The 15,218-nt window shown below is 55.1% G+C and overlaps 1 protein-coding gene across 3 annotated transcripts in view; it reads right to left on the minus strand.

Moving 5' to 3' along the window:
- Positions 1–2,585: 2,585 nt before the first annotated feature.
- The window catches only part of PLXNA2 (plexin A2), a 214,114-nt gene continuing 201,481 nt past the window's right edge, over positions 2,586–15,218 (minus strand). For 2 of the 3 annotated variants that reach the window (XM_059673734.1, XM_059673733.1), the window contains 6 exons: positions 14,898–14,997; positions 13,785–13,975; positions 12,315–12,484; positions 9,368–9,580; positions 8,585–8,735; positions 6,980–7,602 (listed from right to left, as the gene is read on the minus strand). In XM_059673734.1, the coding sequence (XP_059529717.1) occupies positions 7,507–7,602; positions 8,585–8,735; positions 9,368–9,580; positions 12,315–12,484; positions 13,785–13,975; positions 14,898–14,997 (921 nt within the window). In that variant the 3' untranslated portion in view covers positions 6,980–7,506. Of the gene's footprint in view, positions 6,772–6,979; positions 7,603–8,584; positions 8,736–9,367; positions 9,581–12,314; positions 12,485–13,784; positions 13,976–14,897; positions 14,998–15,218 lie in introns of those variants that run through there. The other variant, XM_059673735.1, reaches the window with a different exon arrangement.

Genomic DNA, 15,218 nt, shown 5'->3' on the forward strand with positions numbered 1-15,218 from the left:
CGGATCCGGCCTGCGAGCCGTAGTTTGCCCACGGCTGTTCTAGAGGTTGTGCAGTAGGAGGGGCATGCGATCTGAACTCTGGAGTCAGACCTCAGAGGCTCTACCACTGAATAGCTGTGTGACCTTAAGGAAGTCCCTTAACCTCTCTGGCCCTCAGGCTAGAGAAATGGAACACTCCTATCATGTGAGATTAAGTGGCCTAAAAGAGGATGTTCCCATGCTTGGAGTATGATAGGTGGTTCCTAACATTCATTTGTTCGTTCATTCATTCATTCATTCATTCATTCATAGCACTGTTACTGGGCGTGTGCTGTGGGCCTGGCACTCACCTCTGTAAACAGGACAGGCCGGCACCGGTAGACTCCTCTCCCTGCCTCTTCCTTCCTGAGGACGGCACAGTTCCTGCAGCGGCTATTTGATAATAGAGGCTTTCCAAGTCCAAGTTGCTAAGGGAAGATGGAACTCTCGGGTGCAAGGACCTTGTGTAAAGGCCTCCTCCATCTGGTCTGTGTCCCAGCCGACCCCAGGGCCCCATCAGACCCTGTCAGAGGCCCTTCTCCGCTAACCACACTCTTGGCAGGAGCTCGCCAGGGCCACAGGTCTCTGCTGAGAAACCATCCCACCTTCCCACTGCACCCAGCGCTTCAGGTCTGCGTTTAAAAGAGAAGCGGAGGATGGTTTAATGTCAGTAACATTCGTCAAATGGCCCATGGCCCCTGTGCTCACAAACCAGCCCTCCCTGCAATGGGAGACAATGCACTTATAACACACAGGCCTCAGCAACGTTGTGCCTGCTCTTCCTGGCTCTTTAGGCTGTTGTGTGCATTTTTCTCACCCTCAGGGCCAGCATTTGCATCTCTCCTGTCTCTTAGGAAATGTGTGTGTGTGTGTGTGTGTGTGTGTGTGTGTGTGTGTGTGTGTGTGAGAGAGAGAGAGAGAGAAAGAGAGAGCACCATAAACGCAGAGGCTGTGGAGTGAGGGTGATAATTTTCTCTTTGAATCTACGACAATTCTACAGCTCCAGCACGCACTGTATCTATGAACAGTCACTTGTTTCCATGCTTCTGTCTTTGAGCGTCAGGCCCCATTCCTACAGCGTCACAGTCCATCTAAGACTGGCCACCAGGCCAGCAGGGTCTGCGTCTCCCCTGTTCGGCTGGCAGCTCCGTGAAGGCGGCAGCTACCTCCGCCATCAGATCGGAGGCTCTCTGAGGGCAAGGGCTGCTCCTCCTCCTTCAGGAGTTTTCACTCCCAGTGCCAGGCACACAGCGGGGGTCCAGAAACCAGTTCTGACGTCATTATCATGAAGGGAGTGACCAGCAGTTCTGGCGGCTCAGCTGAGATGTCAGACGAGCAGGTTGTCCAGTTATCCTCACCCACGCCCTTCACCAGCCGAGGGTGGAAGTGTCACTCACACACTTTGGGATATGAGCAGGAAATATAGGAAAACGGACATCCTCAGGTCAGCCTAACTGCTTATCTTTTTAAACAAAAAATATTTTAATTTATATTAGGGAGGAAGGAAGAGGGAGCGAGAGATAGAAACATCAATGATGAGAAAGAATCATTGATTGAGCCCACAACCTGGGCATGTGCCCTGACCGGGAATCGAACCGTGACCTCCTGGTTCATAGGTGGACACTCAACCACTGAGCCATGCAGCCAGGGCCTAACTGCTTATCTTCTCCCTCTCGCTGTGCTGGATCTAAAGGCACCCATGGCCTGGCACCTTTCCCCTGACCCCTTTCATCCCTCAACTGGAAATAAAAGAAAAACAACAAAAATCCCTTCCTGTGGCATGGCTCAGACACTCCATTCCCAGAGTCCACACACTGCAAGGCTGATGAGCGCGGATCATGTCTTTCTCATTCCCCCCCCCCAAAAGTATATTTTTATTGATTTCAGAGAGGAAGGGAGAGGGGAGAGTGAGATAGAAACATCAATGATGAGAGAGAATCATTGATTGGCTGCCTTCCGCACTCCCCATACTAGGGATCGAACCCGCAACCCCAGCATGTGTCCTTGACCGGGATTTACCCGAGACCCATGAGTCCACAGGCCTACGCTCTATCTGCTGAGCCAAACCAGCTAGGGCTTCTCTCTCATTTTTAATTTTATCCCCGGGCACTTGCCACAATGCCAGCCCATGGTAGATGCTTAATAAGTGTTATGTACTAATGAGTGAATGTCATTTTCAGGAAGGGCTGGGTGGATCGCCTCATTCTTGGGAGCCCGTATTCACTCCTGGGAAAGTGCCACAACCCGAAGTGCCTGGCACTGTCACCCTTTTTGGAAGAAAAGCTATATTCTGGGGTCTTGGGGCTAGAGGGCAGTGTTCACCTATTGCTGCAAGCAGAGCAGCGTGTGTGTGTGTGTGTGTGTGTGTGTGTGTGTGTGTGTGTGTGTGAGAGAGAGAGAGAGAGAGATGACTGGACATTAATGAGCTCTGGCTCCACAGAGAATTCTAGAAGTCCCTCAAAACAACTTAGCTCATCTCCCCGAGATATCCTGCTTCTTAAATGTGCCGGGAAAAGTTCGTCTGCGTCTAGGCGGCTGAACAATCAAGTTAATCTGAAGAGTTAAGGTATTTTTTAATCCAGTAAATTTTATTTATATATAACAACAGTACAAATCGCGTCCTTGGCTTGCAAAATAGGAGTGTTTCATATTTACAATAGGTACACAATAATATATTAGAATAACAAAAAAACCTATTTTATTGGAACATCTTAAATACTTCATTTTCTTCCAGTTTTATTTTTTAATTCCGCAACACCTGTAAAAACAAGAAAACCAGACAACGATCGCTGCATTTTCTTAAAAATATAGCTATCACACAAATTCCAGTGTGTCAGGAAGAGTGGGTTTGGGGAGGAGAGGTTGTGGGCAGAGGCGGTGGGCTCAGGCCCCTAGTGTCGTGGTACAAGGAGCTGGTCCCTTCCTCCCAGACACACCTGAGGACATCTGCTCTGGATGGAGGGCACTAGTTTCCATTTTGCTCTCCACCTGCAATGCCAGGAAGGAGGGTAACAAGTCAGGGCCTGGACCGAAGCCCAGAGGACCGCCCATCTTCCTTGAGGCTGGGACAGGGGCAGGGTGAGCTGCAGAAAGGGTGGGGCCGGTCTGAAGGCGGAGCTTCTTTCAGGTGAGGAGGCCGGATGAGGGGGTCCGGGGAAGCCAGTGTCTCAGGTTGCCTGGCTGGGCTGCTGGGCTGCTGGGCTGTGTGACCAGCAGTGGGCTGATCTCTCCCAGGTCTTTCCTGAGTCCCGGACTGAAACTTGGTCTTTCCTAGGTGGCATCGCTGAGCCCAGTAGCTAAAACTTCACTCCTGGGGGAAACCGGGAGAAGGGAAGAGAGGAGGGAGGTTGGAGCGAGGGGGAGGATGCTGCCAGTTTCTCAGAGCTTGCTCCCGGGGCTCCCCAAGGCCCTGAACTCCATCCCCGAGTCTCGCTGTGGGATCCACTCCTACATGGACCCTGTGGCTGTGCGGCTGCTCGCGTTTTCTCGCCGTTGGAGCCCCTGGGCCTCCTGTCTGCAGCCAGGCCTCCCCCAGAGCAGCTGGCTCAGTGTTTACCGGCTGCAGGTTCACGGGGGCAGGTGTGGCAATAGGGAAGCGCCTGGAGATTTAGCGGACGGGACGAGGCTTTCAGGCTTTCTCTAGGTGTTCTGCCCGGGCCATTTGCAGTCTGTCACACCCATCCTTACTTCTGCATGCGCAGCGGGGCCATTTCTTGTCCTCATTTGGTGGAAATGAAGGAAGTTCAGGGGCTCGAGGAGCAGGGGAACTGTCGCCACAAGAGACAGTGGTAATGGAAACGAGGGAGGCTCTATTGCCCACGTGATGTCCCCAGAATAAGGTAAGGCAGCTGGGTAGGTGGGCTTTCTTCTCGCCTCAGGCCTCCTTGCTTAGAAGACTCCTGCCCCCTGCAGGCGAGGAAGGAGAACTGCGCCTGCTAAGTTGGTGGCAAGAACCGGTAGCCTGGAGAATGTAAACTTGCTAGAAGGTCCTTCTGGGTCTTGTTCGTTGCCTTTTCTCAGCACATACAGCGGTGCCCAGAGAACAGTTACAGGTCTGAAGGTTCCCTGATTGAATGAACGAATGAATGAAAAAAAACAGGTCCCTCCCTGTAGTGACCGACCGTTGACAGCTGATCCACGAGTTCAATGACCGAGCTCTGCCAAGAGGGGTGCTCTTAGCCAGTGGTGGATGGGAAATGGTCCTGAGGGGTGCGCTGTGAGGAGGGGGAGGGGGGATGGCACAGCAGCAGTCGACACCAGGCTGAGGGTGGGAAGCAGCAGGCCGCTGGAGTGACTGGCTCCACCATGATGGACATCTTGTCCGTCTCCGTGTTGCCCAACACCTTTCTGGGGTCCTGTTCCTTTTCCAGGGGATCGTCTTCTGTGCAGATCAATAAAACACAAGCCGGACTGCCTTTCCAGAGACACCTCCTTCCTGGCCTCCCGCCAAGGTGGATGGCTTCATTGGGGGAGAGGCCGTGCCTTCATACGTATCCTTCACTCAAGGTCAAACCGTCTTCGAACTGGATAACAGTGATGAGGGAGGCCAACCGACTGCCTCTCCTCCCTGTTCCACAGGGTGGACTCCACTGGTCCTTGGTGATCCAAGGTCAAGAGCTGGTGGAGGAGGACTAGGTGAGCCGCCAGAGAGGGGGCAAGGCTCTACAACCACTTGCCCTCCTAGCCTGGCTTGAGTCCAACCTACGTTTCCTTTTCCTTAATTTCTTTCTCAGGGATGCCATTTCCCTTGCCAACCCAACTTCCCCAACTCAGAAACGGGGCCAAGTCTCTTGCCAGCTTTGGCTCTTCTCTCTGCGTCTGTGTGCCTGCTTTCTTCAGTCTACCCGCCACCCCCCATCATCCTCTACCTCTCCAAAAACCTTCAAGGAAGCACCCCCGGGGGCAGTGAGCGGCCACCGGAAGTAGCTGCTGGGAGGTGCTCAGGTGGATGCCCAGAGGTAAGGGATGGTTAAGATGCCATGGAGATGTCTAACTTGCTTTTGCTTCTTGGTGGAGCCAAGTCCTGGGTGCCAGTTAGAGCAGAGGTGTGATCAGAAAGCCTGCGTGCAGAACTCAGAAGTAAAATGAGGCGAGCCAGAATTTTGTGTGTGTGTGTGTGTGTGAGTAGCACAGAGTTCCTTCTCACATTCCTCTTGCTCGTATCTCCTCTCTTTTCATCTCCATAAATCATGGGCTCTGAGCTGATAAGCTTTGGGTGCTGTGAAGAGTAAACACTTTGGCGTAGTGCGGAAGGCCAGTCATTAGTATTTCTTTCAGGCTGTTAATAGAGCCCAGAGAAACTTTAACAGAAGAGGATTATCAGAAGAAAGTGGCCTTGGCATGGCTGATCGGGAATTAGAATGAAAACAAGCAAGTTTCCTGAGTATTTCGCTGAATGCTTTTCTCTTCCCATTTGTCAGCTGCATTCAGGCAAGAAACTGGAGCTGGGAGCAGGCGATGTCTGCTGTGTGGTCAGCCCAGCAATCCAAAGCCACATGCCAGCGATGGAAGCCAGCCCTCCGGCCTCCCTCCCCCAGCCCTTTCCTGGGAATCCAATGTGGTCAGCAGAGCCTCTGGAAATTGGAATTGTTTGGAGGTAAATCAGGGCACAGAGAAGCTGGGGCCCAGAGTTAATTACAGAGGAAATGACTCTGGTCTGGTCTCTCTGGGGATGGCTGGTCCCGTTTCCCAGCATTGCAGCCCCTTGACAAGGAGGTGGGAAGGGGAGGTTGGTCCGCTCCTGCCTCCCCCACTTCCCATCCCTTTGCCTCTCTCTTGTCCTCCTTCCCCCACACTTCGGTGCTGCTTGTAGAGAAGTCGGAGCCGTCTGCTTGGATCCTTGCCAACGTGGGAGGCCCGGAAACCCGGATGGCTGTCCCAGTCACCGAGGTCTTGTCACCAACAGAGGGCCTTCCTCTTGGTGACTCCCACTGGCTCCCAAGAGTCCTCTGGACCAGGGCTTGGCGCGTGGGTCTCTGCTTGGAAACTGCACTCCGGAGAGCTGGTCATCATGGTTTTAGGTGCCAGCAGGAGAGAGCAGGACAGGAGCCCAGCGAGAAACCGCCCACGTGTCCTTCCAACTCGTAAGGACAAGAGAGGCAGAAGTCATGTGGGGATCGACAGTCTTTTCTCCCCAGGAAGTGCGCCATCAGGAGCGTCCACATGTGAGCGAAGGGTTGTCTCCCCTCGCCAGGCACAAGAGAATGAAAGAAACCGAGCAGAACAGGAAAGCCCGCGGCTTCTGTAACGATGCTCTGCAGGTACTGCTTGCTGTAAACATGGCTGGATGTTTGACTCTTGTTTTCTCTCTAACGGTGAAAACCACCAGCGGATTGGAATGGAATCCAAAGCCACACACTCATGCCCCCACAAGGAACCTCCTGGAGGCCTGGCCCCGTGCCTCCAGGCCCTCTCCCCAGGGTGCCTGGTTCAGGACAGTGACTGATGTGAAGGCGGAGCTGCGCATGTCCTCAGGGAGGCCAGTCGTCTGGTCTGAGAGAGGCCCACCTCTCCCCCACTTCCGCTAGGAACTTTGGGGAAACCAAAGGGGAAGGTACCAAAGATCAGCTCCTCATTTGTTGAGGTTTGGGATTAAATAAAACACACACACACACACAGACACACACACAAAACAAACAAACAAAGAAAAAACAGTAGCAAAAAGCATTGGTACTCTAGAGACACATCTCTCGAGAGATGAGAATATACAGGTGTGTGGTCTGTAAAGCTCAATTCCCCATCCGCCAGGCTGAGCTGCTCCACGGCTTTGCAATTGGCGCAAAGTTCTGTAGTTCCCACGCTCTCTGGCTGCCGGGATAATTCCAGGTTTTACTGGCCTCTAGTTTTGCAAAGTGTTTGGTGCAGACTTGTGCTCATTCTTCTTCTCCTCCTTTTTTTTTTTAATGCCAAGGGAAAAGAAACAATTTCCCCTCCGATTTTTCTCAGCATCTCTGTAGGTGTGTTTTTGTTTTTTTTCCCCTGGCATTTGGAGACAGGAGTTAGATAAGGAAGGAGGGCAGGGGACAAGAGAAGAAAGGGGGGATAGAACCCAGAATTCAACAAAAGTTGGACGGGATTAACAGGGAAACTTTTTGTTTTGTTTTATTTCTGGTTTTCCTTTTTCTTAAAAAAAATTAAATAAAGTTCTCATTATTTCCCCAATATACATCAAATGAGTTTTCATGCAAAGCAGCAGTCACAGAGGCGGAACCGTGTCCAGCTGGCGCCTCTCGGCTTGAAGAGCCGCCTCCTCCGCGGCCCTGCTCCTCTCCTGTGCGCCCTGGGGTGGGCGACGCCCATGGTCTCTCCCTGCAGGATCCGCCTGGCCTGCGAGGAGACTTGGCTGGCGTGGCTCCCCTCTCCCCGGGATGGGGTCTCGGGGGACAGCAAGCTCTGGGGTCCGATCCCCTTCACTTGTCCTTCCTTCCGAGACGCCCAGTGTCACAGCGTTCACGGGTCCCTCTGCCCAGGAACAGGAGGCTCCGTCTCTCAGCTCTCGATGGACATAGCGTTTATGAGCTGTTCCACCTTGTAGGCCAGCCGCTGGCGCCGGGCCTGCTCGTCCTGCTCCAGCGCCCCGATGAGCTGAGGAACAAAGCAAAGGCGGGAGACTTCAGGACTCAGGACAGGAGACGCCATTTCCGAATCTTCCATCCTTCTATCTGCCTTTCCCTTCTGCCCTAATGAGCATAACCTTAAGTAATGTATATGCTTAACTGACTATGTCTGTATATCTGCATTTATATATGTATGTGTGTATAGATGTATATATTATGTATGCATGTGTATATATGTATGTGTATATAGTATATGTTATGTATGCATATATGTCTATAGGGACCCTGGACAGCACAGGGGTTATGGGTGCTGACCTCCCAGATAGAAGATTCTCGTATAATTACAGTCAACCCTCTGCATGGGTGATTCCCAAAGAATGTTTCATCTCCAAACAACATGGGTTTGACCGGTGCGAGTTAGCGGAATTGTGGTCAAGTGAAAAAATCCACATGCAAGTGGATTGTGCAATTCAAACCATGTTTAAGGGGCAGCTGCGTAGCTAAGGTGTTTGAAAGAACATCTGGCATACAGGAAGTGCTATGCAAGTGTTAGTTACTGCTATTATCATCGTTATCATTACTGACACCGCTTTCAGGCACAATGCTCATGTGTGACAGGTGGATTCCCCGAAGCTGTCCCGTGGAACTGCCACTCATGTGAGGGTCCACCTGCGTCTCTGAAATGTAACTGGCGCGCTGTGCCCTAGTGCGCACCGCTTCATTGTTTAAGGAAGAATGAAATTAACCGCACAACACTTTCCACTGGAAAACAACAACATTGCTAAAAGTGTTATTTATTGCGTGACGACGAGTGAAAGACGAGGCGATGTGTAAGGAAGTGCTGGGTGAGTGGGGGAGGCGGGGCTGCCTTGGAAGGATGGGGGTGATTTTGGAGCGCAGGGGTTTTTGCCTCCATGGATGTGTTTTCTAAATGACCCTCTGATGCTGCTATTTCAGGACGAGCCTGGCTTGCTGCGTGTGGGTGTCTGTGCCCCGGGGCCCTGTCTTACCTCTTCGCTGTACTTGCTGACGTAGGAGTAGATCTCATTGAGGGCACTCAGCATGTGGAACTCCACAGCGTGCAGGCGGGACTGCTCGGCGAGGTAGGCGTTCATGTCCTGGTCGCTGATGGCAGGCAGCTTGGCGATGTCTGCATAGTATCTGCCGTGCAGAGGACAGGCTCTTTGAGGTGGGGCTTGCCCTGACCTGGAGCCCCTCGCGAGCACAAGGAGTCCCCATTCACTAGCGCCTTCTTATTTCTCTCCTGATGTGGCTTCCTCTGGCCTCTTGCCTCAATCTGAGGTCCCCTAAGGCCAGGTTCCATCTGTCTGTGAGCTCCTGGCTGCAGTGCCCCCCAGTGGTGAAAAGCCCAGACTCTGAGCAGAATCCTTATATTCAAATCTCAGCTCTGCTACCTGCTAGCTGTTGAACCTTGGGCAAGTGACTCACCCTCTCTGTGCCTCAGTTTCCTTATCAGTAAAATGGGGATGATGATACTACCCACTTCACAACTCTGTCGGAGATTTTAATGGGACGGTACAGACAAAATCTTTATCACAGTGCTGGGTGCTTAGCATGTGCTCAATAAATGGTAATTAGGATGATAACGACCTTGACCTGATTTCAAAGGCCACAGAGCTTCCCTTCCTCCCCGCAGCAGGCAGTGTAGCCAAGGGAAAGGATGGAGCAGGCATAAAGGTACCAAACACAGCTGTGAGTGCTGGGTCAGTGAAAGCCACAGGGTGGGGACAGGAGCAGGCAGCGGGCAGGGGCCTGTCCTCGGTGCCACTGACCTCTCCACCCAGCTCTTGTAGCTGGGGATGTCCTTGGCGTACAGCAGCTTGTTGGACGGGGAGTCCTTGCCCAGCCGGTGCTCAGACGTGGAGCAAGAGTCCATGAAGGTCTGGGCCACCACGGAGAGGCAGGCGTCCGTGATGCTGCCTTTGTGGATGTCAAACACGAACTGGGGGTTCTTGATCACGTTCACCCAGAAGCGCAGAGGGAGGCTGGGGGAAGAGGCGGAGCAGAGCCTGAGGGTTGCACCTCGGCCGGCCGCACCCCTGATGCCGGCCACTAATATTCCTCCCTGCCCCCCAAATTCAAGTTCTCTCTCCAAGGGGCAAGGAATGGAATGACAGAAAACTGGTCCAGCCAGGCCTGCAAATTCAGCTCAAGCTGCTCCAGATCCTGAGAGAAACGGAGAGACGTCACTGCACCCTGATGGGCTGACCCTGCTCTCTAACAGCTGGGGGTGGGCGAGGGGCGTTCTGTTCCTTCCTGGCAGCCGTTTCCAAGGGCCTCCGTGCCCCGGGGCAGCCCAAGTACAGAGAACGGCACAACTTTCTCAGGGCTGCAAACAAAGCCACCAGGCTCCCTGAGTCCCTTCACAGTGCCCATGCCATTGTGGGGAAGGCGGCAGCCCGCAGCCCCAGGCACGGCCGGCCTCCGAAGGGCACAAAGGGCACCACCTGTGCTCCCCGCCCAGCCCAGGCGGCTTCCCAGGGCAGCCCCGGCTTCGTGGGCTGAGGAATGGGCTCCCGGGGGACAGGTCTTTCAGGACTCTCCCCAGGGCTTTCCTGTGTCTCAGGCAGGGGCACAGGGAGCAGAGGAGGCCATTGTTGGCGTGGAAAGGACCCGCTGTAGCTCCGTTTTTCCCACCCCAAGAGGAACCCATCAGTCCTTAGGAGGGTCCCTTTGGCAAAGTGGGAACTCATCATCGGAGCAGAATGCATTTTCTCCACTCCTCAGGCCAGGAGGAGGGTAAGCCCGTTTAGTCCCCTTCAAACCCAGAACAGCTGCTGTTTTTTCCTGCCTTTCCCAGCTCTGCCTTCTCCTCCAGCTGCCTCTGGGGCCTTAACTCTTTTGGCTCCTCTGTGGAGTGAGCGCTGTCCTCTGGCTTGTCCCTCGGGCTCGAGGTGATGGTCCAGCCACCCAGCCTACCTCTCCTCTCCTGTTTTTCCTCTTCTCTTGACTCCGATGGACCCCAAACTTTCCCGAATATCTTAGTCCTGTCAACTCTGGGGAAAGATCTGCCTTGCCCACTCCAAGCCCTTCCTTTAGGTTTTCTGCTTATCTTCCAAAATAAATGGTAATTAGCCTGGCTGGTGTGGCTCAGTGGTTGAGCACCGGCCTATGAACCAAGAGGTCACGGTTCGATTCCCAGTCAGGGCACATGCCCAGGTTTCAGGCTCCATCCCCAGTAGGGGGTTTGCAGGAGGCAGCTGAGCAATGATTCTTTCTCATCATTGATGTTTCTATCTCTCTCTCCCCATCCTTTCCTCTCTCTGAAATCAATACAAATCTATTTAAAATAAAAAAATAAATGGTCATGAGGATGATGATGACCTGGCTTCCCATAACCTGGGAGGAGCTGCCCCCACTTAGAAGTGACGCATCTCTTCCCCCCTCCCTCCGCCAGCCGTGGGGACCTCCTGACAGTCTTTCTTTGGGCATTGGGGGCTTGAGTCTGGGTAAGGGGACTCCCCACCACCACCGCAGGGGAGGGAACTTCTATGCCTTGGACCTGGCTTGCCACAGGAGGCACCGAGATGGGGAGAATCCAGACTTTTCTTTTGATTTCCCTGAATTTGCCTACTCCCCGCGCTGGACTGGGATCCTCCCTCACAAAGGAGACATCCATGGCCCTGCCCCTGGGGACACAGGCAAAGGGCCTGCCCCGGTGAAGTGCACCCTGGGCTCCGCACCCACGAGCACGCGAGTCTCTCCACTTCACTCCCCTGCGATCAAAGCTGCAGGCTCCGAGGGGCTCAGCGGCCATGACACACCAGAGAAGGAAGGGACAGAAGAGACCGGAGTTGGGTATTTCCAACGTGTTTTGCTGGTTGCTAGGACTTTGGATTCCCAAATAACAGCCGGGGCCCATCTGTGTCGGCTCTGTTTTCTGATGAGACCGCTGGCTCCAGACAGCTGTGTGGGCTGCTTGCCCAGCCCCATGCCTGGACCTCCCCTCTCTACTCTCTGTCTCTTTCCCGGAGGAAGGGTTTTGACTCTGACTCCTGGCCAGGCCCGATCGGACCTGAAAGCCAGCCCTTCGCTTGGCTTTTGGTTTAGGTTCAAACCCAGGAGAGAGAGGTCTCAGGCCAGTGGCCTGTGGGAGCTGCCTCCCACGCTGGGTCTGGCTGCGGAGGTGACTTTCAGGGAAGAGAGGGCAAGCCTGCAGGACATCTGCCCGCTGCTTGCTGACAGCCACAGGGTAAAAACTTGGCCTTCCGGGACCAGGTTTGCAGGGACCTCCTCCTGATCCGTGGGCTCAAGTCCACAGCAGGTGTGAGCTCTCTCCGGAGCATGGGCCACCTTCCTCGGGGCTCCGGCTTAACTCAGGGCTCCCAGATCTCAGGAAGTGCCTTCTACTCAGGGTGCCCGGCGCTGCCCGGGCTCTGAGGCTCTGCTGCTAGTTCTCAAATGAGGCGCTTTGCGTAGGTTCCCCCAGCTCCCTTTCCCTGAGAACAGACACCTCAGAGTCAGGGAGGAGGTGCTTCCCGGGGAAAGGTCTCCACCTGGAAGGGCAGAGCTCAAGTGTGCGTCCTGGCGCCCGGCCCCAAGCCAGGCAGGCCCCCCCTCGGCGGCAGCGGGGGACCATGGTGGCTCTGCAGAGCATATGTGCGCTATTTGCCCAAGGCGCCTGGGCTTACCAGCCACCGCCAACAGGCTCCTCTGTCCCCCTGGCCCCAGCCCCTCCCACACACAGCTCGCAGCCTCCCCAGGCTCCCCAGGGGTTACCAGTTGCTTTTCCAGGTGTGCCGCACATCTGTGTCGTGGATGCTGTGTCTGTCCGCCTGCTCATCCAGGAAGTCAAACATGTACTTGATGGCCAGGGGGAGGGCGCTGCCCCGGTGCACAGTGCTGAACAGGGTCTCGAACAGGTCGTCCACGAACTTCTGCAGGGTGCCCTGGGGGAGGGGCAGGGGGGAGACGATGAGGTGAAGGGGAGGGGAAAGAAGGGGGACAGCAGGCAGCAGGCGGGCAGAGCAGATGGTGCCTTGGACCCATCCCGCCTTGGAAATTTGTCTGCGACTCCAGCCTGAGCAGACGGTGGAGGGGTGGGGGGCGGGGAGGTGACTGTTGGGATGTCGGGGAGGCAGGAGGGCCGAAATGGGCTGCAGATTCCTGAGAAGCTCTGCTCCGGCGTGCAGCCACAGGCCACATTTATGCAGTGTCCATGCCAGGAGGGAAGACAGCGAGAGCTCGGAGCCCAGGCTTCCCATGGGAAAGGGGGTGCAGGCTGATAGGAGAGGGTGTTTGAAGAACCAGCCGGAAGACTGGGAGCCTCCTGGCAGGAGTATGGCAGGGCCGCAGAGGGTCTGATAGGTGTGAAAAGGCTTATGATGTTAGGGGCCTGGGGTAAGTGGTGTCTGGGGTTGGGGCTGGAGTGAAGGGTCCAGATCTAACCCTCAGGAAGAACCCTGACCCACAGGGCCTTGGAGGGTGTCTGTGGAGGGACAAGGCTGGGCCTGGGCCCCACAGTTCGAGGTTCCAGGAATACCTCTGCCGGCCAGGACAATGTCTAACCTCGGTGTCTCTTTGTTGGCCTCTCATTAGTCTTAGGCGAAGCAGAACTAAAGACATGTGGCTGGATGGTGTTTTTTGGTGCCATATCAGGAAACAGGTCTGAGAGCTGGAACCTGGATGCCACTGTGCTGGAACTTCAGCGGCATTTTTGTGGGGCCAGTGGGGAGAGTATTTGAAACCTAGCCCTGCCTGGCCTACGTCGCCGTGTGGTGGCCACACTGACAGGCCTCTTAGTTCTCTGCGAGGGAAGCGGGGAGCAGCTTCACATCACAGTTTCCAGCAACGCAGCCCCCGCCCCCGCAACAGGGGCAGATGGGATTGGGGGGGGGGGGGAGCTTTCTCTGTGATTATTGGCAGGACCAGGCCTTCCTTCGTGCTTTCCCTCCCGTTGTGGCCAGCAAGTGGGCAGAAAAGGCAGTGATGGTGAGAGCCGGCATATCTGTCCAGTCAGCACCAATAAGAAAACCACAGTCTGTTCCTAAGGGGCTCGGGCAGATGTGGGAGGGTGATGCTGGGCCTAGGAGGGGGCCAGGAGCAGCAATCGGGCTATGAATTTTGCCAAAGGGAAGAAAAGAGCGGTGGCTGGTCCCGTGGAAAGCCTGCCGGGAGGCCTGGGCCTGCTCCTCTCTGGGTCCCCTTGAAGGACGGACGCCGTGATGGGCCGAGCAGAGCAGGAGTTACCTTGGTGGCCAGCAGCCGGGTCAGGTAGATCTCCGACACCATCTTGCTGCCCCGGTCACCCTCCTTCTGGTCCCCGTGGTCGTGGTTCTTCACCAGGTGCCACACCTTGACCCCGCTCTCCAGGTCTGGGGTGATCATGGGGGCCCGGGACCGCAGACTGTCGGGGCTGCCTGTGTACCTGAAGGAGGAGTCTGAGGAGAAGGGGGCGGTGGGGGCCTGTGAGCAGCTGATAGCAACATCCTTGCCTGAAGAATCCTTCTAGAACCCCTGCCCGCTTGCCACACCCACTCGGAAGAAACCAGTTTCCATTGGAAGGGGACTCCTGGCTCCTCCTGTGGTGGGGGGGAGGGGGGGTGGTGGTTAGGGATTCTTGGTTGGCATGAGGACAGCCTGAGAGCTTTGTGTAAAAGAGGATTTAGGAATTCTGGGAGCTGGAGAGACCTGGGGGATTTCGGAGTCCCCCGCCCCTGATGCTTCCAGCCAAGATGATCAATAGGTAAAATGTCAAACAAATATTTCCGCGAGGGCCTGGGGGAACCTGATACTCGGGAGCTGGGAGCTGTGATCCTCCCTCTTTGCAGGTCATGGGGCCAGAATCGGAACGGCCGAGGCCTTTGGAGCCGCTGGCCTCCGTCCTGAGGTGTCCTTCAGCCGGAGAGCCCAAAGCCTCAGTGCACAGGTGGATCCAGAGGAAAGAGAGTAAGAGCAGCACTGGCACCTCATCCCCAGAGGGCACGGGGGGCCCTAATGCTCCTCAGTGTGGACAGGCTAGGACTGTGAACCGACTGCCCAAACTGGGACCCTTTTGAGAGCAAACGGGGCACTATTCCTACTCTCGCCAGGACAACAGACGTAGACTGGGATATGTGAACCTCCCCCATCCAGGTGCCCCTTGAGCTCCTTCACCAGGCCTGGGCTATCGAAGGAAGGGCACAGGGTGCCACCTGCTCCCACAGCTCTGAGGAGGTGGGCTGCTCTGGGAACCACTGGACTAGGGAGGGAGGGAAGCTAATGAGCAAAGGCCTCTGACTGGAGGCAGCAGCAGTTGGGGCTTCCCGCCATCAGAAGGGACAGCGAGTGGTCCCTGGAGGGTCACAGGAGGCCGGTCCTCACCATATCTGCTGATGGACGTCCGGGAGATGCTGGCAGAGGCGGGGATGTTGTAGGAGGAGGTCTGTTTGGGGACCAGAGCCACCACCGATCTGTCGGACACCTAGAAGGGTAGGAAAGGTACAGTGCGGGTGACTGTCGGCATCTTGCGAGACTGAGTAGACAAGCACTTCTACACGGTTATGGAGAAGATGTGCAGCAGAGTGCAAGCAGGTCAGGAATCCCAGAAGTAGCAGATTCCTGCCATTCAACATGGCAGCACTCCCACCTGTGGCTACTGAGCCCTGGGAGTTCGGTTAGTTCAAACCGAGATGCACTGAAGGT

Source organism: Myotis daubentonii, chromosome 18 (assembly GCF_963259705.1).
Source record: "Myotis daubentonii chromosome 18, mMyoDau2.1, whole genome shotgun sequence".
NCBI lineage: Eukaryota > Metazoa > Chordata > Mammalia > Chiroptera > Vespertilionidae > Myotis > Myotis daubentonii.